This window comes from Colias philodice, chromosome 20 (assembly GCF_061535455.1).
Source record: "Colias philodice isolate Cphi_HAF_F1 chromosome 20, ilColPhil1 Martin Lab GWU primary, whole genome shotgun sequence".
Classification (NCBI taxonomy): Eukaryota; Metazoa; Arthropoda; class Insecta; order Lepidoptera; family Pieridae; genus Colias; species Colias philodice.
Genome location: NC_143105.1, coordinates 5,563,935 through 5,588,814, shown reverse-complemented (window position 1 = coordinate 5,588,814; position 24,880 = coordinate 5,563,935). Strand labels below are relative to the sequence as shown.

At 33.1% G+C, this 24,880-nt stretch overlaps 3 protein-coding genes across 5 annotated transcripts in view; 1 reads left to right on the top strand and 2 right to left on the bottom strand.

The window, feature by feature from the left end:
- Positions 1–9,752, bottom strand: part of Jupiter (microtubule-associated protein Jupiter) — a 120,670-nt gene extending 110,918 nt beyond the window's left edge. The window contains exon 1 of the mRNA XM_089708203.1: positions 9,637–9,752. Within this exon, the coding sequence (XP_089564329.1) occupies positions 9,637–9,695 (59 nt within the window). The 5' untranslated portion in view covers positions 9,696–9,752. The remainder of the gene's footprint in view (positions 1–9,636) is intronic.
- Positions 9,753–12,485: 2,733 nt separating this feature from the next.
- On the top strand, positions 12,486–17,996 carry LOC149479471 (inhibitor of growth protein 2). The gene is made up of 5 exons (XM_089707789.1): positions 12,486–12,732; positions 13,173–13,379; positions 13,617–13,801; positions 14,901–15,012; positions 16,220–17,996. The coding sequence occupies exons 1-5, from the start codon at positions 12,597–12,599 to the stop codon at positions 16,540–16,542; spliced, it is 963 nt and encodes a 320-aa protein (XP_089563915.1). The 5' UTR covers positions 12,486–12,596; the 3' UTR covers positions 16,543–17,996.
- A 2,685-nt stretch (positions 17,997–20,681) lies between these two features.
- Positions 20,682–24,763, bottom strand: RASSF8 (ras association domain-containing protein 8). Of its 3 annotated transcripts, none has more exons than XM_089707779.1 (10): positions 24,512–24,763; positions 24,263–24,373; positions 23,956–24,077; positions 23,623–23,808; positions 22,722–22,932; positions 22,425–22,541; positions 22,005–22,207; positions 21,609–21,723; positions 21,201–21,327; positions 20,682–20,782 (listed from the first exon to the last, which is right to left on the bottom strand). In XM_089707779.1, the coding sequence occupies exons 1-10, from the start codon at positions 24,581–24,583 to the stop codon at positions 20,682–20,684; spliced, it is 1,365 nt and encodes a 454-aa protein (XP_089563905.1). In that variant the 5' UTR covers positions 24,584–24,763. The 3 variants fall into 3 exon arrangements, with proteins under 3 accessions (XP_089563905.1, XP_089563907.1, XP_089563906.1); XM_089707781.1 differs by having other exon boundaries at positions 22,722–22,911; XM_089707780.1 differs by having other exon boundaries at positions 23,623–23,805.
- Between the last annotated feature and the right edge of the window lie 117 nt (positions 24,764–24,880).

Below are 24,880 nucleotides of genomic sequence, written 5' to 3'. Positions count from 1 at the left end.
TCCATGAAACAAACCATAAAAAGCAGTACCGTTCACAAGGAAACGCATGAAAATTCCGCTTCGTTGCATATGCAAAAATACCCTAGCATGCATGATCGTCCCAAATACACACTTATGTTTTGGAACCAGGTCGGGACCATCAACAATTGGTCTCCAAACAATAAGTACGTTAGCGAAAAGGTACGAGTCATCAATCACGACCATTATTTATTCTATCGATCGTCTCTGATCGTTTCGGCATGAATTGGGACGCGTACCAGTCGGAGATGGGGCGGATTTTTGCTAGTTTCGTGTTTGGGCTCTTACAATGTCACATGTTAATATCATTTCACTTGCGCTCCCGAAGTTTCCTTGTTAAAGTTTAATGATAGGAATTTTGTGCGTAGATATTGCACGTTTCATATAAGATTTATTTTTACTACTTTCTACGATACTTACAAAACTCAACTACAAAATAATATCTAAACTAAAGAACTTTAGTATTGAGAGCAGCTCACCCTCTCTCTATACGTTTGACGCAAGTATTCGCTGACGAGTTCTGTAGTTCTATCGTGGACACCAATTGATCGACACTCCCCAACTCAGTGGCTGACGCTGTCCTAGGAAATTATCAGATTAGTAATTGTCTATTAAAAGGAAATGTTTTAATACGAGTTAGAGTCAGATTTTCGATGGATATGAATATAAAAATCGCTACTATATCACTTAATGTTAATGTTTAATACCTATATGAAAACCAAATTTGGAAGAATTTCTGATACATTTATTCTCCAGGATTAATCTGACAACTAGGTATTGTTTTGGGAACAATACTATAATGGAAGAAAATTATTATTTTTATTCTTAAACAATTTCTTTTATCATGGAATAATTTTACCGTCAGGCAATCAACTCATAAATGCCGGAAAGCGACGCAAACCCATAAATCATAACTTGTACAACACATTAATTAAACAACATTTTAACATCAAAATATAATCAATGTAAAGCGCGCGTAGTATAACGGAGAACATAGTATTCGAGGCACAAATCAATTACCAGCGATCATTAGCAAACGATTGCAATGTCAGTATTCTAAGGCGAAGCCCGCGGCGTCCACGGTAGCATGAAACCGCTGCAATATTACAGCTCATTAGTGCAGGTGAAACTTGACAATTCCCAGACCATTCGAACGAGAGCCGCGAAAAACTGCTTGCTAATCCCTTTCGTAGCCGCTACTAGAGTATTCGCGGTCGAAACAGGGATCACGGTGCAGTGGCTGAATAAATAATAATACCAGGAGGTCGTCCAATATAATGGAACCAATTATCCACGCTTTGCATTTTATAATGTTTCAGTTTCCGTTCTAATAAGTAAATTTCACTCAAGAAAAGATGGATAATTTCCATAGTTTTATATTAAATACAAGTTTAATATATTATAGAAATTATTCCACTTGATACATATTCCGTTTTGTGAATTTCTGTCCGTCATTACACCCACATGCAAGAATTAGCGCTTTAGGCGATTTCACGCACCTAGCCGTTATGCGGAACTGTAACTATGCTGCAACCATGTTTTCGATAATAGAGATTAATAGACATCGGATTATATGCACTAACAAAATGCCAAAATATGCATGCAAATATGCATTAAAAAAGGCCGAAATATGCACTAAAAATGACTGATATGCCTAAAATATGCACAATACAAAATCAAAAAACCTTTATTATTTCTATATATTTTAATCAAAGATTGTACAAAAACAGCGAAATTTTCTTAAAATTAAATATAGTTTTTGTGGCAATATACAATTAACCATTTTTACCAAATTTTCGAGCGCAAATTTGTCACGTTTGTCACCCGCGAGCCCAGCTTAGACCATTTCGGGCTAAATCTAGCCCTTTTTTGGAATTTAACCCGTGTTTTAAGTTTTAAGCCCCAAAAGGGTAATTAAGCCCTATTTGAATGGCTCAAAATTAACTTATAATGGAGCCCATTTTGTAATTTTTTGCCATTTTACCATGCCAAAATAGGGTTTGTTTACTTGCTGAGCGTTCTGAATGGCTAATAAAGGTTAGTCAACCAATCAAAACTCCCGCTACTTAACGAAATATGCACGATTGGGGAAAAAGGCTAAAATATGCACTAACGCCGTAAATAGAGAGTTTTATGCATTTGCATATGCAAACATGCAAATGCATATAATCCGATGTCTAGAGATTAACAGAATTAAAAAAACGGAGGGTTTAAACGCTTTAAAAATATTAAAGGTCAATGTTGAAAATGCGTGGTTGTATAATAATATCCTTGCATTTAACAAATTGGACAAGGACCTGAATTAACATGTAATTTTGGTCGCATACAAAAATGGCATAATGAATAGACATTGGTAAGCAATTTATCGGTGATTCATAATATTATAACCTAGATCTGGAAGCCAATCGATTTTAAAAAAACATTAACATTTAATATAAATTATTATTATTTCAATATTTATTGGAATTAGGAAACAACCTCCAAGATTTCTCATTAAATTCGATGAATGCCTGAAACAACTTCGAACTATCTTAGAAAAGCAATTGCTATTTTAATATCTATCATGTTATGTGCCGTGAGGGAAATGTTAATAGCATTAGGAATTCTATATTTATGCTTAGTTATAATCGCTACACCATATATATTCATTAAATTAGTATCATGTTCGCTTCATATCTTCTTGTATTGAAACCTAAATCTCTAGGAATTAAACAACTTTCCAATAAAATAATTCCGGAAAATTAAAAAAATGCCTCTTTAAAAAAAATAATCAAAACCAAATAAATTTATATAACATAATATTGTTACTATCTAAACATTTTCAGAGGTATAAAGACGAAAACTCAGATTCAATGAATAGGTACTTTTGTATTGTGTACTCACAACGTTAGAGTTGTTAAAAATTAAAAGGATTTTGATTGTTCCATACTTAGAGCTAGCGCACACGAGCAACTTAGTCTCCGCAACTATTTTGTCTCTCCCATCAATTTGTATGGGGAGTTGCGTCGCTACGTGCGCGCACTTTCATACTAGCCCATAGGTGGGAGAGACAAAATAGTTGCGAAGACAAAGTTGCTCGTGCGCGCTAGCTCTTAGATGTTTGGGCTGGATTTTCTCACTACATTTTGTTAATTAAAATCCCGATACAATGGGCATAAGACGGATAGTTTCAATTAGAAAACCATTAGCATACAGCGCTGTTGACTTTTTAAATAACATCTTTGAACTATATTATTATTGTGAGGTCTGTAGACGTAAAAAAGACTCTAAACGTTACACTATAAAAGTTGTGCGAAGAAATAGAATAAATAATAAGAATGAACAGTATTTTCGAAAAAAAAATCTGTTTTAATAATAATCTGGCTAGCGCCCACATTCCACAGCTCGTCATAACCAAAATCTCAATACAATATGTACTTACATATTATGTATTATGTGGGTAATAAATGATATACTCTTAATTAATATCTACTCAGATGAGATTGCATGAATATAAATAGAGCGAGCGGAACTAATTAATTTTGTCACAAATAAAACCAATATACACGTTTCTGTTTCGTCGTCATCATCATAATGTCATATATATTTTACGGGATGGCTTCCTGCTATGTTACAAAGATATGCGTGGCCATATTAAATCGTCCTTTCAAACGTTATAGCAGCGTGGGTTCTAGTTGATAGGTTTCCGATTCATCGATGTCTGCAACTTAGTCTATAACTCAAATATTATATCTACGATGTGCAATTATACGCTTGTCTCGTTTACTAGCCATATAAGTTTACTTACTTTGGAATTTAAAAGGATTAACAGACGACGACGACTATTTCTAGTGACTTTAATGCTACTTTAGAAATTGGAGTGGTTCAATAAGTAGATAAAAGAACAAAAGTGCTCCAGACATATTATTTAAAATAAAATAAAAGTACATGTATTTTCATGTAACTCATCTTTATTGCTGTAAAAATAATCGCAGTTAACGTTAACAGCCATGACAACAAAGTGAAAATTTATCTATCATTTTACTGTTTATTGTTGATTTTCTGGAAACATCACAGGGCACAAATCAAAATTGTGCCAACGACACTTTCGCCTTTGTAGCGTTTCTTATAAGAATAACTTGTGGAATAAAGAACTATTAATCCTAATGGCCGAGAAATGTCAAAGCGGCTGCGGTTGTGGTCGATCCATAATCCCATATTTGTGAGCAGGATGTCAGTGGCACGTCACAACTCACACCTGTGTCGAAAAGTCTCGATTTCTAATTTATGAGGATTCATCGGACCCCACAAGTTGGCTGGATCAACTACTTTTATTGTTTTATAGATAAGTCTTTAAAGTATTTCTGTACAATATACTCACTGTGGTGAAGTGAGCATATCTCACGTTCCAGTAAATTTTAAAGCCACATCTACAACGTACAACGTACATTTTTCGTCTTAATTATCTCTAAACCCTTGTCTATCATCATCCTAATTAAGCTCCATTCAGGCAAAAATAAATATGAAAGGCATGGCAATTTTATATAATTTCCGATATCGATTCCCGCCACCGCATTCCAGCTACCAGGAGCGCAGACGAGGTGAAGAGTAGCGGAGCATGTAATAGCCAGCAGCTTCCGCGAGGGAGCGCCGCCATTGTCTAAACAACCGCATCCGTGCGTGACTATCAACAGCTAGGAACTCGGTATTTCTGCTTCTAGAAATTTCCTCCGTGTGCTTTTGGCATAAATTGTTTGCAAGCGAAAATTAGAACAGTAATTGTTTCGTTGTACATTACAAATCGTTTATAAGAATAATTGCAAACACAAACAGTTGGTTATGAATTCGGTAAATATTGTAAACTTAAAATGAATACCTACGAACTTACCATAACAGCAAAATTGTAAATATAGAAACGCATAAACTTTTTAAATTGCACAAACAGCAACCTATTCTTATCGCAAAATAGGTCAGCATAAGCCGTTCCTACAGAAATAGGTTTAAAACCCTTCACTGCATCAGACGGGGAGCACATTAGCTAGCTGGCTTCATGTAACCCGACCTGCCCTATTCAATTACACTCCTGCTATTTAGTCCCCACTAAGCCTATTAGAGGAATAAACTTTCAGCTAGAAATGCATCGTGCCGCAGTTAGTATGTAAGTATCATTTTATTGATATTACATATTTATTTTCATTTTTTATAATTATGAAAACAACTGGTCCAAATTTACACTGCACAGAATACTTAACTCCTTACTTTACTTGTTGTGATTGTAGTTAATGTTTCGCATTATCGCTTTTGAATAATAACCTCTCTTTTACATGTAAGTGACGTACAATAAAATTATATTTTCACAGACAATATCAAATTCCTTCACATCTCAATAAGCAAGTCGTTGCGCCAGGAGACAGCCGGTGAAAACCTTAACACGGATAGAACAACGCAAACGCTAATTTAGCGCAATCCAAAGGATACAATTCTATTGTTCCACCCTGTCTTTCCTTTTACAATTGTATGCGAAGTGCGAGTCAAATTATCAAAGAAAATACGACAATCGTCGCAAACACTAGTTTCGTAACACTATTATTGTGCCTGAGCTTTGAATGTGAACGTCTAAAAATAACTCTAAGTAATATAGTTTCCACTGTTTACAATTGAAGGAACAACGTATTTTATACTTAGCTGATACTCGCTCTATGTCTGCTCTATCTTTACGTTTTAGATATTATGTCTTTCAAAAATTTGTAGATTTTTTAAATGTTTGATGATTCCATAATTTACAGGTCACTTAAACTCATGTTATAATAAAATTGACACAAATCGAATTGTAAATCCATACTAACATACTAATATTATAAATGCGAAAGTAACTCTGTCTGTCTGTCTGTCTGTTACTCAATCACGCCTAAACTACTGAACCAATTTGCATGAAATTTGGTATGGAGATATTTTGATACCCGAGAATGGACATAGGCTACCTTTTATTGCGAAATATGTATCACGGGCGAAGCCGGGGCGTACCACTAGTATGTAATAATTTAAGCATTATGTAAACAAATATTTCGTTTACTTGCATTTCTTAATTGGGTCAGTGCAATATAAACAGAAATACAATAGTTGTTTTAGTGAGCATTTAACAATACCGTCGTTCGCCTTAATTGGTAAAGGCAGGCGCTGCCGCCTACAGCCCCTGTAAGAATAAATCTACCGCGGCCTACATGTTCAATTAGATATAACATCATATTATAAACAGTACTGTTTACTCGCACATCCTGGCGCCGCGGCCGCCCTGTACTTGTAAGCTTAGAGCATATTAAAAGAATTTACTAACTCTTTAGTATATAAAATAATGAGTTCACTGTTTTCAAATATAAATTAGTTGAGAGGTATCTGTCTAGCTAATTTAAAAGGATTGGCGTTCATTTTTTTTAAGATGATGTAGTAATAAAATGAAATATCACCTGGGAAATTCCTAATTTTGAAATTGAAAAGAAACTATGTACCTTATATCGAAATATAAAAAAAATCCTTGTTGAAATGCAATTTAAAAACCGTCTTACTTAGAAAATTTTTCACTCTATGTAGAGTGCACTCTCATAGAGCTTCTGAACGCTTGCATGAAGATATTATGAAGAAATACCTCTTAAAATATGTCCCTTGTTCTTTCCAAAAGGTCTGGCCTTAGACGAACTTAGTAAATGTGGGTTTATTTTTTATCTGTACAAGGCATTAGACCAAGGTTGTTTTTCTGTAGATATTATTTATTCATAATTTGTCAAAGAAATTATTTAAGGAAATTGCCCCGGCTCTACCTAAATATAAAATAAGTGATTATCGCAAACCAAGCGGAGTTAAATACAAAAAAAAGAAAAGCTTTTAATCAAAATAATTCAGCCGTTCCAGAGGGTAAAACTGTACATTATAGGGCGTGGAATTTGGGGGTAGTGGGGGGTGGAGAGAGGGGGGGTGGGTACTAGGAACTTCCCCTGTAAAGGGGGGGGCGCGAAAATTAATAGTTTTCGAGATATTTACAAATTAAGTTTTGGTCCGCCTAAAGCAAAGGGGGCGCAAAGTAAGGACTTAGAAAATTTTTGATCTAAAGTGAAAATTGTATAGGAATCATAAAATACATAATTTTTATTCAAAACGCTAAAATAAGCATGTTTTATAAAAAAAACTTTTTCTCTAAAATATAAAATGGCCGAGATATTCGCCCTCAAAGATTGATGATAAAACCTAACCTAACCCTTTCCCTATCTCCTCATGTCTTTTTTATATTGTCTCAGACACTGCCTTAGCTCCGGCGCTACGGGAAGTGCAGCCCTTCCGCCCTTGCGTGACAAAGCACGGTCGCCCGTACTCCACTTCGCAGCTTCAGCTTACGGCGGGCAAGGGCTGCTCTCCCTCCGCGCCTCCGGCTTTTTACATACACTCTAGGGGTAGGGCAGACAAGACCACGTGGAATTCGGGGTTGACAGCTTCGGTTCTGTGGCAAGTCTTATGATAATGCAATGCTTATTTTAGCGTAACGTTTTTTAGCTAGATTCGGACTTTCGCAGCTTAATATTGAATACATAATATTCCATCATTGAAAAAATTTACATTTTACAATCCGTCATGTATCTTGGTAATTATCAAGTTTAGAGAAAAGTTGCCCCAACAAAACATGCTTTTATTAGCGTAATCTTTACGATAAAACAATAATAAATAGGTGTTATAATGATACCAACTCCATCAAAAATTTTCTAAGTCCTGCGCCCCCTTTGCTTTAGGTATTTTTTTCCAGGTCCACATTGATCTGAAGCAATTAATATTAATTATTACTTTACAATAATAGCTTTCAATACTAGTAATATTGCATTAGCTCTTTGATTTGAAATATGACAGATTTAATGTAATAGACATTAGTATGACCTGTAGTTTTTTTTTTTTGTTTGAGTGGGAATCGCCCTAAAGTCGCTTCTGGCACTCGCCGGCCGCTGCCGCGGCACTGAACTGCCGCACGTATTATAGGTTTTTTGTGGGGGGAGGAGGGCACACGTAGGTATTTGATTTTTTTTTGCGCGTCGGCGGAGCCCCGCTTCGCGGGGCTCCTATTTCTGTGTAGTTTTTTTTTTAAAGAAACCTAACCTAACCTAACCTAACGGCTAACCTAACCTAAACTAGATTTTTTTTGCGCGTCGACGGAGCCCCGCTTCGCGGGGCTCCTATTTCTGTGTAGTTTTTTTTTTTAAGAAACCTAACCTAACCTAACCTAACGGCTAACCTAACCTAACTTGATTTTTTTTTGCGCGTCGACGGAGCCCCGCTTCGCGGGGCTCCTATTTCTGTGTAGTTTTTTTTTAAGAAACCTAACCTAACCTAACCTAAAGGCTAACCTAACCTAAACCTAACCTAACGAATTGAGGGTGAATATCTCCGCCATTTTTTATTTTAGAGAAAAGTTGTTCCTATAAAACATGCTTATATTAGCGTTATCTTTACGATAAAACAATAATAAATAGGTGTTAATGACACCAACTCCATCAAAAGTCCTGCGCCCCCTTTGCTTTAGTCCAACCCAACTAGCTTTAGGGTGCACTCACACACATCAGTCACGGCACGTCACCGGACAGGATTAAAAAAAAATATGTATCAATAGTTCTAGTATGACTCTGTTCCCACACGACAGTCGCCGGCACGAAATCTATCAGTGACGTCACCGGTCAGGCACGTCAAATAATCTTTCCATACATGTATCATACTTTTATCCCCACTCACCCGGTGCCGTCACGTCTCAGTTCAGTCAGCGTCGTGCTACCGTCAATTGCTACACGTGTATTGCATTTTATCCGTCAGGGCAGTATCTGTTCTTTAGCGTGACACACGTCTAATCACTGACTAACCTGATGTATGTGTTCAATGATTCAGTCAAACCGGCGACGTGACTGACGGACAACATGACGGTGACTGGTGTTTGTGGATACGTACACAAACCGTCACCGATCAGTCATCGGTGACTTGACGGTGACTGATGTGTGTGAGTGCACCCTTAGTGTTAAAAGGTTATCTAGTAATCCGAATAATCGGACGATTAAATTATTTTATTCATCCGGTAATCGGACGACTAATTTATTTTATTCATCCGTTTAGCGGACGACTAGACACTTCGATTAATATTTTTGTTAAATTATAAATTGCGAATATTAATAATTTTATTTTATTTAATCTATTTTACAAAAACTATACTTAATAATAATTATTTTTAATGTTGTTGTTAAAAAATATACAAATTTCATAAATAAAATTTAAATTATAATATTTTTTTTGTTAGATAGAAATGTTTTACCTGAAATGAAACGCGTTTGACAATCGCTGTAGGTCAATTTGACACTGTCATAACAGTAAGTTCGCATTTCTAAGATAAAATGGAGTAAAATTTTCCGATTTTCAAAAATTCGTGACTCAAAAACAAAAAGTTTTCGCGCTGTGAAATTTCAGATTTAGGTTCCATAGGACAATAGCTAACCACAAAAAAAATTACGACTCTCAACTCCACGCCCTATAATGTACAGTTTAGCCGAGGAGAGAGAGTTTATTGAGGTGTGGTCGTTATTGCAAACAGATGACATGAGGATATTATAAAAACTTACTTACTTTGTGATTGAGCTCTTCGAGTCCTCCGGTAGCCCGACGAATATAAGTGTAGATGACATTTGTATTTCAAACCTTTATAATTTTATTCACAAATAATTTAGCAACTACTACCAAATCTAAGCTCAAAACTAATCAAAACCGACTAAAACTTGTGTCAAATTTTGAAGACGTCACAATAATTTTCATATAAACAAAATAACGTGCCAGCGTCAATGAAACTGCAGAGCAAACTGTCTCCTTAAATTTAATGTTTATGACAAGGAAATGTGGGCGAAACTTATGTAGGTTGCAGTTGACCTCGGCATAATATAAACTTATTGCTGTATTTTTGATCTAATTCTACCTTCTAGATATTTTACCCATTGTGCGTGGGTGCGCTAATGTGAATGCAAACAAGGAGTTAATTATTTATGCAACACACGCTCCTTTTTAATACACATTTAAATTGTGATTTATATAAGCTTTAGTTCAAGCACGTATTTCGTATGCTTTAATTAACACCGTTACCCTGATTTTGTATGCAATTATTTGTATTTGTATATGAATATATAATAGTTTTATTGATTGTAAAGCGAATTCAAGATTGAACAAAAGGAGTTAGGTTTATACCTATTCTTTGCCCGCGGTTTTGCTCGGTTTCGAATTATTAATCTATACCATTCTTAAAACCAACACACACAAAAAATTCGTTAAAATAAGTCCAGCTTTTTAGAAGTAGCTCAGTGGCAACCACACGCACTGAAGAAATTTAAAGATATATTTAGACACTTTCCCGAAAAATAAATGAAAATATTTTACTAGGCAACTGCACAAGATACGTAGTATATAGGTTCATACTATACAATCCATACAAAATCAATATAGGTAGGTACTGTCTTACAAACGATAACAGTAGGTACCTAAATATGGTATTTAGGAGTACTGGAAATAAATGTTAATAGAAACCCAAGGTATCAGAGGTCATGACATTGCTCGTAAAACCCAGAACACAAACAGACTCAGGACCTAATTTGTATAATTTTTTTTAACGTTGGAACACCAAGCAAAAAAATGTGGAAATTATAATTAAAATCTAATATTATATATTACTAGCTGCGCTTCGCGGTTTCACCCGCGTGGCTCCGCTCCTGTTGGTCTTAGCGTGATGATATATACAGGGTGTAATCATTAAGTGTGCACAGGCGATTATTCCGTAACTATTGCAAATATCAAAAAACTTTTAACTGATAACGAAAGTATTTAACCTAATGAGTAAAATGACAATAATAACTTTTAAAAATATAACGAGAAATATCTAAAAAATTAAGTTGAAACACTCCCATATATAACACAGTTAACAACGTTTTGTCATAGTCATTATATCCTAAATCAAACCTCGTACCAACTAAGGTTCTTTACATTTACTAATTTGTCCTTTAAGACCTTACATGACATATTATGTACATGTACAATGTGCATTGTACAACTACCTACTAATGTAGACCCTTGGTAGACCCCAAAATGTAGACGCATAACGCAAGTTTGTCAGGTAAGTACCTACCGCATCAAATATAATTTGACGTGACACACACCTAATTTATATCTAATTATATCATTATTATCTTGTAGCGACACCTCGCTCTGAATCGCGCAAGCGAAATGTTTTCGCTACAGAGCTATATATACAACTTTCCGACATCATCCATCGGGGCCTTCACGGCCGGCCAGTCGAGTAGACTGGTCGAGGGACGAGGATCCTCCCTTTTTCGATGGAGGAATTCCACCTTCCTTCCTCCACAATCTCTTGATTATCTACCTATTATCTCTATAACTAAATTCTATCATGAAAAAAAAATCATAATTATACAGTAAATTAGTCTAAACTTTTCATAGTAGATACCTAGGTATATTATAGTAGATACGCATCTATAAATACAATGTAAAAATTTTAGAACGTGGGTTATATCACAAAATTAAAATCCTTTCAGTGGTTTTCACCCATAAAAGCACAGACTATAATAATATACTACGTGGATAAAAGTAACAAATATCGATACATAACAAGTTACAAGGCACAAGCTACAAGATAAATACATTCTAAGTTCTAACAATTTTTGCTTTCATCATTGGCTTTCATAATATTTATTTTTCGTAGACTGTAATATGATAATAATAATATGATATTTTTAGGATAGTAGGATTAGTATATAGCATTCAAAGGTATTATTTTGAGGTACCATTTTATGAAACCTAACAGATGGCGCCACTGGAACCTAGATATAAATATCATTGATAATTTGATTTGTAAAACATCATATTATTAAATGTTTAATGTAAAATAATGATTTCATAATAAAACTATTTCTTTTCAAAACAATAACAAATACTTGTTATTTATTTATAAACCAATAATGTCATTGGCTAATAAGAAATGACATTACTCGTCCTTGTCTCTGGTATGACGCTTGATAATGTTGCCAGTGTATAGATCTTTTACCCAGAATAGGTATATTTTTATTTAGTAATCCAATTAATATAAAATGTACTACATTTTCACATGTTTAATTATATATATGAAAGAATAATTCAAATGATGTTAGAAGTGTTGTTAGTCTTGTACACTATTATTTAAAAAATATGTTTGATTTTGTCGATACACATTCTCAAATAACCAATATAAACACACTAACCATTTTTAATCTTTAAATTTATGTCGATAATTGTTAACTGTAAAAAAATAAGAACCTTATTTTGTTACTCTAATTATATTTATTATGTATTGCCATTTGAAGATTGTAATAAATCTACCAAAATAAGGAAATTATCGATTACATAAATGGCAACTCATTGTTGACGACTATGGACTGACGGCCATTTGACGGCTACTGAGACTAGAGTCTAGTTGTTATTCGTTTTAAAAATAAGATACTTTTCTGCTTCTTTGTGTATTAAATAATGAAAAGTGCTCAAATGGTATAATCATGTTTAACCAAACGTCGACCGAAGCGTTGCTCTCGGCAACTTACGTTGAGAACTACTTAGATATCGTCGATAATCTGCCTAATGACTTGCAACGACATTTATCGCGTATGCGAGAGTTAGATGTTACTTACAGAGGTAATCTGAATGTCGTATTCTAATAATATGTCAACATCTTAGATAGATCTAACATTATATCAAGTCTCAAAAGCAGTTGCATCGATTTAAATTACTCTTTCACTGTTTTGTTGACACAGGCTTTTTTGCCAATTATAGACGCGTGCTTTGGTATATAGTCGACTCTCGATAGCCATGGACGAAAATAACATAGTTCTTCGCTATTAATACACTAGTTTCGCGATATAACTACTTTAAACTATGTTATCGGAACATTTTCACAACATTTATTCAGTAAAGTAAAATTACCTAATTTGTCTATGGATATATTGCTCATTCTTTAACTTTCTATTTTTAAAAACCACTAAAAAGCGGTGTAAAGTAACAATAAACCTCCTTCGCATAACAATATTAAACTCATTAAGAATTTTTATAATAATATGTAATTTTTTTATTATTAGAATGCCTAAGAGATGCAGAGACTCACTTGGCAGTATGTATCGGTCCAAATACAGAAGAAAAGCGCCGTGGGCGTGCGGCATTGCGCTTACAGGCTGCTTTGGTAGCTGCTCAAGAGATTGGAGATGAAAAGTTACAAGTAGTTCAACTGTTACAAGACCTCATTGACAACAAACAGAGATCACTTGATGCTGATCACAAGAAGCTTGGTAAGTTTATTTATATGATATATTGATCAATAATTAAATTAACAGTAAGAAACAAGCAACAAAGTTCATAGAACCCAACTGCATATTGCCCCACATTTATTTATAGATATTGTAAACATTTTTATTTACAATATTATTTAAGAACTAGCAACATAGTTTATACAACTTAACTTCATACTGCTCAAATTATTTATATATATTGAAAACAAGTTTAATTTACAATTTCTTTTTTCCCAGTATCATGTCTAGAAGTTAACACAAACGGTACAGCAAAAGAAGAGCAGACAGCAAACTCGGAGAGTCGATCGAACGAGAAAGAGAGCACACAGCAGACGCAGCAGCAGAGTGCACCACCACCACCGCCGGAGAGGACCAGTGAAAAGGAGAAAGAGAAACCAGAGAAAGAGAAGGGTGGAGGTGAGGTTCTTACTTAGTAATATCTCGTTTTAGTCATTAACTAGCTTCCGCCCACGACTTTGTTTGTGCATCTCCGTTTTTCCCCGTTCTCGCAAGAATTTCGGGAAATCCTTTCTTAGCGGATGCCTATGTCCTTACATCTACCTGCATGCCAAATTTCAGCCCGATACGTCCAGTGGTTTGGGCTGTGCGTTGATAGATCACTATATCAGTCACCTTTGAGTTTTATATATTATATAGATTGAGGTAACTTTTTTCATATTCATATTTTTCAGAAGGAAAATATTAAAAAATGTGGTTTTCAGTTTTGTTAACTAATTTCTTTAGAATAATATACCCTGTGATCTTGTATTCACTGTTTAACTTATGTTAAAATAGTTATCTATTAACTTAAAAAATAATTTCCGTTTCCTTTCAATTGAAATACAATTTGGAAATATAAATGTTCAGGAAGCAAATAATAAGTATTAATAGGATATAGAACATGTTTCACTGTATATTTTTAAAACAATTGTTGTTTTAATATTATAATATGGACTGCTTTACTTATTAAAACTCCTACATTATAATATAATTGAAACAACTTTGTTTTCATTTATGAACTACATGCAACATTTTCTGCTTGGAAAGGAACATTTTTGCAACATTTTTCATTGCATCATCATCATCATCGAGACATTCTTGTAGCTTTCCTTGCTTGCCTTAAGATTTAATTATTAATATATTCAAACAAACTGTTCAAGTTCTTGCAACACTACACTTATGCTGTACACTACACGTATGTACTATATGATTGGCCGGTTTGCTTGGTTGGTAGTGGCCCTGCCTTCCAAGCCAGAGGTCGTGGGTTCGATCCCCACCCGGGGCAAATATTTGTGTGATGAACATAGATGTTTGCTCTGTGTCTGGGTGTTAATTATCTATATAAGTATTTATTTAAAATTACATATGTATGTTTATCAGCCATCTGGTTTACATAACACAAGCGAAAGCTTAGTATGGGATCAGATCGTGCCGTGTGTGAAAATTGTCCCGAAATATTTATTATTTATTTATTTGTTTAGAAATTATTGATACTATTTATATTCTCAAAACTCAGGTGAGCGTTGGTCAAAGCGCGCGCGTCGCTCGCGCACGGCGGCCGGCGCGGCGACGGACGGCGCCGACTCGAGCGAGCGGGACAGCGAGCGGCACACGCACACCACGCATAAGAAGGGTTAGTACATACAAACATAATACAGTGAAACTTGGTTAAGTGGGACCTGGATAAGAGAAGGATGTGAGAAACCTCCATAACTGGAACTCATGCTGAGGTCCCAACACTTTGGCACTGAATTACCTCTGTTAGTGGGACGAGGTAAACCTCTATATTATCTGGGATTTTTCTTTCGATTTATCATAATAGTTACCTCTATAAATGAGACAGCGAGTAAATTTTATATGCATAAACCTCTGTAACTGTGATAACATCTTTTGTTTACTCATTCTTATACATATATACATAACACATTATTTTATTTAATTTTCGCACCTGTATAACTGAAATAACCTGTATTCTCACCTCTATAAGTGAAACGATATTGCAGGTCCCTTGATGTCTCACTTAACCAGGTTACACTGTAATATGTTACACATAACATACATACATATTATCTACTATATAAAAATAAGTCGGGTTTTCCTTCCTGACGCTATAACTCCAGAACGCACCAGCCGATTTCCACGGTTTTGCATTCGTTGGAAAGGTCTCGGACTCCGTGAGGTTTATAGCAAAGAAAAGGTGTCTCTGGTGGCGAAACGGAGTTCGCCCGGTTTGATAGTATGCTATAGATTAGTGAAAAGTTATATTTCGACTCATAAATTTGTTGTTATCACTACGTAATATAAAACAAAGTCGCTTTCTCTGTCCCTATATCTCTCTATGTATACTTAAATCCTAAAAACTACGCAACGGATTTTGATGCGGTTTTTTTTAATAGATAGAGTGATTCAAGAGGAAAGTTTTAGTATATAATTTATAAGGACAAAGTGGGCGAAACCGCGGGCGGTATGCTAGTATTTTATAAAACTATCAACTAATTGTGAAAAGAGTGTCTGTTTAAAGTTAAATTTTTCAACTTAGAGAACTAGAAGTAACTGAATGCATAATAGAAGTTAAATAGATCTAAATCAATATATGTAGTTTAATTGTTTTAATTTGCAAACAAGTAAAGTACAAGCATTAAAATATTAAATGATATTCTATGCATACATAGGGCAATTACTATATTCAAATACATCAAGCTTATTTTTTTTAAATAAAAACTACAAAACATAACAATACTTTCATAATTAAAGTAGAACATCTACTTTAATTATGAAAGTATTGTTATAAGCAATGCTGTCACCCTAGACATGTATTTATTATTGTACTATTTATTCAGGTATTGGCAAGAAGAAGAAACGCAAAGCACGTCAAGCGGCGCAACGGTCAGAGACTCCGCCAGAAGAAGCAGACGCTATCGACCCAGACGAGCCCAGATATTGTCTGTGCGACCAAATATCGTTCGGAGAAATGATCCTATGCGACAATGACCTGTGCCCCATAGAATGGTTCCATTTCTCCTGCGTCTCACTCACAACTAAACCAAAAGGCAAATGGTTCTGCCCTAAATGCAGGGGAGACAGACCCAATGTCATGAAACCAAAAGGACAGTTCCTCAAAGAGTTGGAGAGGTATAATCGAGAAAAAGAAGAAAAAGCATAGCATTCACTGAAAAAGAAGTAAGGTTGTGATATAGGTTATGCGGAATGGATACAGTGTAGTTTGAAACAGTGGATCGGAACTGAGATTTTTCTAATAAATAAATATGTATATTTTTGCGTTAAATTATTACGAGTAGAATTTTATGTTTCATAATTAAATGTTGATTGCAACAGTATTTTAAATTGAATGTGATTTTGCAAGTAAATGGTCATAATGCTATCGTAGGTTGTTGTACATTTGTCATACCTTTTATACAGTAATATATTTATTCTTGTACCTGAATATTAAGAAACACTATCGCACTAAAATATTGGAAATGTTCAAGATTGAAATATCGAGTCTTCCATAACAAATGATGCCTTAGCAATGTTTGTTTGGCAATAATCTTTATAATATTCTCGATGTTTATAGCAATATTGATTGTTTTCAAGAAGAAATTGCAATTTATTTTATATAGCATAATATGTATAAGTCTTTATATGCCATTTACACTCACGCATTCTTACATTACTTATATTACATATCTAAGAGTCTTTATATTCAGGTGTAGGTGAAAATTACTGGCATGTAATGTAATAAAATATTAAATAATTTTGGTTCCCAAAATTGTCACTCCTATAAACTTTAATTAAACTTACTATCCCACTCTTATATACGAGAAACGGCAATAACACCATCTCACTCGCGCACAGTAAAACTATTTCATTTACGATACTGAGATAGTCGATAATAATTTATAACCACTTTTTAATATTAGGTACTACACAATTTGAGAAATATTAAAATCTATATTTGAATGACTGAATGTTATCTTACAAATTAATCTTCATAGAAAACATATGGAGTGGCAGCTAACAAAGATTTCCTATGCGATTTAATGAACAAAAAAATTGATAGAGTTTCGTGATTCATATTTCTGTAACTGATTAGTAGTTACTCCATTCCAAGCTGTACCTGAGTACCGAATCAATTTTATTTAAATATTACTAAAAAGTTAAGGATGTTAGCCGAGCCGTTTTTTATTGATTTTAGCATAGCCTAAAGGCGATTACTAAACCCTGGTAATGTTTAAGATTTTTAAAATTGAATTATTATAAAGTGTGGGCTCATCTACTTCCTTAACTTGGAAAAATATTTTCATTCACTCAGGATTCATGACGTAAAGAATTCTCAAATGTGATTACAATTAATAATTTTTATTGTTCAGATGTATATAAAAGTACATTAATAAGATTTAATATAAGAATCTCTAGTGAAATAGAGAGTTTCGCAATTTTTATAAAGTGCTCTTCGATGGAAGTAAACTTATTTGTAAATATTTGTACGCTGCGATAATGTGAAGTACAGCGTAATTATGCGCATTTATGATAGTTATTGTATAGATTATTCCTATAAAGATAATTAGTTTACGTAAACAGATTAATTTTGTCATTTTAAATAAGATTTAATTTATACGTGTTGTTTTATTTATATCCCTATACCTCATCAGACCATCACAAAAATTGAATAAATACCGATTACATATTTCAAAATTACAAGAATTCTTCAAACAGCGCCATTTCTTTACTATATAAAGATTGTTGTTTTAAAAAAGGTACATCTACCTACACCAACATCCCAGAAAACGTTTATCTAAATATCATCCATTTTCTGGGATCTCAAAAATTCCTTATCCAATTTTCATGATGCCACATATTACGAAAAATCGTTACTACTGGACGGTAGGTATGTTTCTCACTTCTGTCTGCATCGACAAGTCGATTACGATAATTCGATGATAATCTATATAGTTCTAGTGTATATTGTATATTTTAACGGGGCACTAATAAATTTTTAGATAGGTAGAACCCTAAAAAACCGTCCACTGACCACTGTAATCGGAGCGATCAGCGAGCGTATGTACCAGTCGTCATCAGTTTAGAAAATTAAAAAAATGTCTACAATGAATGAATTAATGAATTTTAAATACATTGAATGAATATTAACTACAGGAATGAAATTCTCTTTCCTTTAGCCAATTTTCACAACAGCTAATGGATTTCATCATAATTGATGCGGTTGTGGACCGTGGTGGAAAGAAGGGACAGTTAACACATTTAAAATAATTAGTAGAAAAGGGATTCAGGCATCACGTAGTTACCGATTTCAAAAAAATATTAAGTTAGCATAGTTTTTAAATATATTTTTATTTATAGGTTTCATAGATGCTGTACCGTGCACGCAAAACTTGTGCGTGCCTATTTGTAAATATAATCATGTATTCATGTGCTTGATTTGAGCAAGTATATTATACTAGCTTTCCGCCCGCGGCTTCGCCCTCGTTTTCAAAGAAAAACCCGCATAGTTCCCGTTCCTGTGGGATAAAACCTATCCTATATGTTAATCCAAGTTACCCTCTATATAGAAGATTAATTAACACATATGTGTGCGAAATTTCATTGTAATCGGTTCAGCAATATTTGCGTAAATTGCGAGTAACAAACACACACACATCCTCAAAAACTTTCGCATTAGGTAATTATAATATTAGTAGGATTCTATGATTTGAGCGAGATTTTGTGTGTGGGTTGAGTTTGTTCGGGACCGCAATAATAGGATCATAATCGCCAATCGAGTTATCATATTACTAATTATTATAAAAATACAGGAGGAGAACAAAAACAACATCTTTCTAAATTCACTTTATTCTATAGTGAATATACAATCATCTACCTATTAGTAACCATGCAGAATATAATAATGTAAAACATTTTATAATATGATTGAAAATTACTTTTTAAAAACTTCTATTATACTTATTAAAATTCAATGTATTTAGGCCGATTTAATATTATGTATAAGAATTTGTTCATTATTGATAAAATATTGCAATGGCTTATATTTCCGACTAGATTATTATTATATTTAATTACATATTGCAAACTATTGATTAACATTAAAATCGAAAAATTGATAGTTAAATCGAAAAACAAATTCGAACTGAAAGTATAATTGACAATTGTACAATAAATTAATTTATTTTCTACTAAATCTAAAATAATAATGGCACATTGCACAACGCACGGCATAATTGATTAGGGAAAAACCAAAAGAAAATCACTCGTAAATATAATAAAAATTATGTTGTTATTATGTAGAAAAACAAAACCAGTAAGTATACAAAACGAACACAAGCCCTAAATCAAATTCAAATTAGAAAAAACGATTCAAATTATATTTTACGATTCCCAAATACAATTTTATAAAACATAATTGCAATCACACAGATATTAATTGTACCGCAAAAACAAAAGAGTACCAAAGGCGAGCTTTACATTCAAATGAGAATAAAACACATTTCCTTAAATGCCGCTACGTAAAGAAGCAATGATCGCAAAATTGTACGTTTATAAAACAAAAACTACCATATAATTTTGCTCACAAATATGTACTACAATAAAAAAGGCAAGAATAATACTTTTACAATTACATAAAATGCTTTAAGTACAAACACATCTTAAAACTAATATAAAATATAGTTTGTGACAGTGATTATATGACACAAGTTTGAACACATAGCTTAAATAGAGATTAAACACAGCAGAGTAAAGTCTACCCATAGGAAATAAATACTTACTACATCTGGTACAATACTCATTTTTTTTTTTTCGAATAAAAGTGTCCCTACAGTCTCAACTCATACTTTGTATACTGGATAAATCTTTATTAGGTATTTAATATACATTAGATACTGTTCGAGGTTGCAATAGATTTAGTTTTTACAGCGTAAAGATCTTTTCAAAAATTTTACAATAGTAAAACGATATCAGTATAAATCAATATCAATCATCATACAGGGAGTAAATATAATACTTTCTTCTTGGCGTAAAACATCTATAAAATGAACAATTCACAAAACACAGTTACATCTCTAATAGGGAATAAATAAATATCAAATATTTTTTGCACTTTTAAAACTACCACAAAATATGCGCTAAATTTAAATATAATATTTATTTTCTGTTATTGGAATATTATAAATAATTCTATGTATAATTTTATACGCTTTTAAATTTATGAGAAACCTTTTATAGCAAGTAACTTTGTTTTAATAATGTTTTGAAAAACTGTAACATTTAAATGTTACAGTTAAACTGGGTTTAAACCCAGACGCCATGTGGATTTTTATTAGTAGGAGCTGCGTTTTCTAGCTGCCTCGGTGACCCAATTATTCTCCTAGCACTTCCCGCTTTGCACATTCCTGTAAATAATTTTTAAATAAACATGAATTATGTGTAAGTGAACATCATTTACTCGGAAATATGTGTTGAATCAAACAGAATGCACTACTGTTATGTATGTTTATTTATCTTTTTTAGTGCAGTTACAACGACACAATTTGATGGTTATTTTTGTGAGGAGGCTATAGCGGACTAATGATGTTACAAAAAATAAATGAAAAAAAATATACCGTCCGAATTGATAACCTTCTCCTTTTTTTGAAGTCGGTTAAAAATAAATGAAATATTTGAATTATTATTATATATAGAGAATTTTTTTGACACCGCGAGAGAAGCCGCAGCAAATAGCTAAATTTATTAAACAAACAAATATTATATTATGTACACCTATTCATAATTTTTTTATAATTTAATATATGTAGTCAATGATCAAATTACCATCAAGTGGATGCCTTAGTTCATCAGCACTGCCAGCAAGGCTCTGCAGGTTGGCCTCCTTCATTTCTTGCACGAGGCGCTCCACTTGCCGTTTCTTCTCCATTATAGCCGTTTCTAGTACTCCAACCTGTTGTATTTAATAAAATATAATTTTTTAACTTAGATTTAACTAATACCTAATGAAAAATCCACTGCATATTTCCTCCTACTTCTACTACTTTGAAGTTATTAGAAGTTTTGCGATTTTTTCGAAAATTAACCGCTCATCATCATATTACTGTACAACAAAAAAAAATCAATAGAATTTTTTGTCGATTTCAATCTATATGTACATCTACATTAATAAGTTTTTCTTATAACATGAACATCAAATATAACACAAGGTTATAAAAGCCAAAACATACAAACCTCTCGTTTCAAATTCTCGGCAGTGAGGTGATTGATCTCGGTGGCGTGTTTCGCTTGCTGTATCTGAGTTTGCAGACTTTCCATCTCCGCAAGCATTGATCTTTCCAATGCTTGTCTGCAAATTTTTATTTATATGTAGTAATTTAGATTAAAGATAATTGATATTGAAAATATTTCAAACAATATTAGTATTAATAACCACATAGACACTCTTGTTTATAATACTATTGTGACCAAATCACAAGTGTGTTGTTGTGTCATTTTAAACTGATTTTGTACAAAACATACATGTAAATAAACTTGCACAGTTATAATGACGAATTGTAAACTTAGGGATTATACAAATAAAACTATACCGAAAATTACATTATTATAATTTAATTGTCCTTTTATTACCTATTTTCTTGATGACGACTGCTTATAACCCTTTGTTCATTGTGAATATCTTCCATTAGCTTCCTTATTTTATTCTTACATTGCAACAGTTCAGTTTCACAATTGGCCAGTTTGGAGCGAACTAACACTATTTCAGCTTTGAGCGTCTTTTCATTTTGTTTTACTATATCAGTTTCTTCTTCCACATAATTTAATGCTTGAACCTGAAATACAATATGAATAATAATACATTATATTAAAGAATCTCATAACATATAATTTGTCAGATTAGGGAATAAAAAAGCAAAAGCTTTTGATTAAATTTTATCTTTATTGTGAAGTGAATCTTGTTTAATATTCAAGCAACAGCAAGAAAAATATTAAAACAAGAATAACTTCCCTTCTTACACGTTTTAATGACAATTTTAAATAATAATTTACCTGTTCTGTACTTATCCGGAGCTGATTATCAGCTGAATTTATTTGTTGCTGCAGCAGTTCCACTTGTCTCTCTTGCTCTCGACCTTTATTCTCCCAGTAGCCTATTTCTGCATCATACTGAAAAATCATTTAGATTTAAAACAACTATTTTCTAAAATAATTGTTATTTGTGAAATATAAAAGTAATAAAAACAGGGATTCTAGAAGTGGAAAATAATTAACAAGTTTTAACCACCAATTTTATTGATAACATATTTTATGATATTTACTAAACAAGAAGACATAGAGACAAAATACCTTAATCAAATCAACCTGTTGACTCGACAGCTTTTCCCTCTGATAATTGACGAGCGACACAAGCTCTCTATACTGAGTATTATAGCTGACTGCTTCCGGATTCCTTTCATCATCAGTCTCCGGAGACATGTGGTTGGAGCGAGGTGTGCGGTTCGGTGACTTGCGGAGCCCCTGCGGCGGCGGCGGCGATCTGTATGGTGGTGGGGGGTCCCTGGGTGAAAAGTTTTTGTTTCCTTCATGCAATTTGTATCTAAACTAATTTATATTAACTAGCTGGTTACTATATGAAGGCTGTAAACTTTATTGAGACCAGATATCTGGAATATTAATTCTGTAAATTTAAGTGTTAAGTAGGTTAGAGTGGCTATACATAATTTGTTATATTATGTTGTAAAGTTTTGAGAATTTTCAAGATTATTTTATTTTTAAATGATGGTACACATGCAAAATATGTGGCATGCTAAATGTGAAGATATCCCCTAACGGCTAACCCCCTAACATTAACATTCTTTTGCAGACCTTACATTACCCATGCACATTAAAATAAAACATGCATATAGAAAATCATAACCATTTTTTATAATACAACATTAAATTGTATGAATCTTTTGAAAGATGTTGATAATAATCTATGCTGATATGATGGAAAATAGAGATAAATCATAGAAAATGATAAGTAATCATACCAAATGCCAGAATTTTTAATTTATTTAGTGTATATTTTATTATATTTCCAAATATTAAAATTAAACTAATTATTATGTAAGTGTTAAGAGGAAATTTAATAAACACACAGCTTTATAGATTCTGACTATTATAATGTGTGTGTTATAACTTATAACATTAATAGTATAATATATCACAGGAATTTTGTATTTATCATTATGTAATAAGGACTTACCTATAAGGTGGTACATCCTTCATAACAGGACTGTGTGACTCTGGCGTCTTATTTTGTTGTACACCTTTCACCACACCAATATTACTAGGTGACGTATTATTTACATTGTTAAAGGCGGAAGAATTTGTCCTATTTGGTGAGTTTTGTTTATCTTGTATGTTTGGAGTTGGCTGATTATTCTGACTGCTAAAAATAAGTACAGAATAGATTAATTATAGATATCAAAGACTAAAACATTCAAAAACTATTTTTCAATAATGTTTTCTTATAAAGAATTCTATAACATTGTAAGGCAAAATTATTAACAGATTAAAAAAAACATTGGGTACTTACCCATTTCCAATTGGTGATTTAGAATTACTATTAGGTGGTAAAGGTTTTTGGTTGTCGCTACTATCAGATCTCCTTAATATAAATTGTATGTCATTTGAATATTCACCCCATTTCATTAAAATCTAAAACATTATTACACTTACATTATTGTTTAAGGCAACATTCATCCTCTTTTTCTTTAGTGAAAATATTGGCAATTAATATATATCAAAATGGATTGGAAAGCTATACTGTATCAATATATTTTTTTTATTCAACATAGATTATGGTTTCGTGTTTATATACGAGTTCACATGAATTGAAGTACCTTAAGTGGATATTCCTGTGGAGCTAGAAGCCTTTCATTATTTCTCCATCGCTCAATTAATGTGAATCTGCCCACTTTTCCTGTAGCATGAGCAAGTGCAAAGACTACATCCTGTAAAATTTTAGTGTTCTAAATGAAGCACAAACATCACAAGTGAAAAGTACTTTCAAAGTCGCATAGAAAATTTTGCATCATCAACAACATTATGATAAATTCGATTATATTCCAATAATAAATAAAGTAACAAGCCTGGCAAGTGGTAGTCTCCGTCACTCCACAAACAATCCTTTGTATCCCCTCGACCCAGACCTTCAACTCCATTAATTTAACCAGCTTTCAAATTAACAATACACTTAACTAGGACACCATATTATGAACACATCGCTATTATTTTAATCTTGAGAATTTTTTTGACGTGCGAAAGTAATACACGAAAGAATACAATACAAACATTCCAAGAAGCAAAAACACAAATCACAATTTACTACACTTGACATTTGATTTGAGTGAATTTTCGATAGACTATATTTATATTTTTCTATTTGAATGACGTCAAAGCTACAAGTCTTTTCGAATTGTTGTCGTCGCAAACGGGACGCGTCAATAGATACGCGAGAT

What these genes read in the sequence shown, in the direction of transcription:
- LOC149479471 (XM_089707789.1), top strand. Translation starts at nt 12,597, where the DNA reads ATGTTTAACCAAACGTCGACCGAAGCGTTGCTCTCGGCAACTTACGTT. An exon ending in TGCTGATCACAAGAAGCTTG is followed by an intron (nt 13,380 to 13,616) that starts GTAAGTTTATTT and finishes CTTTTTTCCCAG; the next exon opens with TATCATGTCTAGAAGTTAAC. An exon ending in AAGAGAAGGGTGGAGGTGAG is followed by an intron (nt 13,802 to 14,900) that starts GTTCTTACTTAG and finishes AACTCAGGTGAG; the next exon opens with CGTTGGTCAAAGCGCGCGCG.
- RASSF8 (XM_089707779.1), bottom strand. Translation starts at nt 24,583, where the DNA reads ATGGAGTTGAAGGTCTGGGTCGAGGGGATACAAAGGATTGTTTGTGGA. An exon ending in AGTCGTCATCAAGAAAATAG is followed by an intron (nt 21,724 to 22,004) that starts GTAATAAAAGGA and finishes AAAAATTTGCAG; the next exon opens with ACAAGCATTGGAAAGATCAA. An exon ending in ACTAAGGCATCCACTTGATG is followed by an intron (nt 20,783 to 21,200) that starts GTAATTTGATCA and finishes AATTATTTACAG; the next exon opens with GAATGTGCAAAGCGGGAAGT.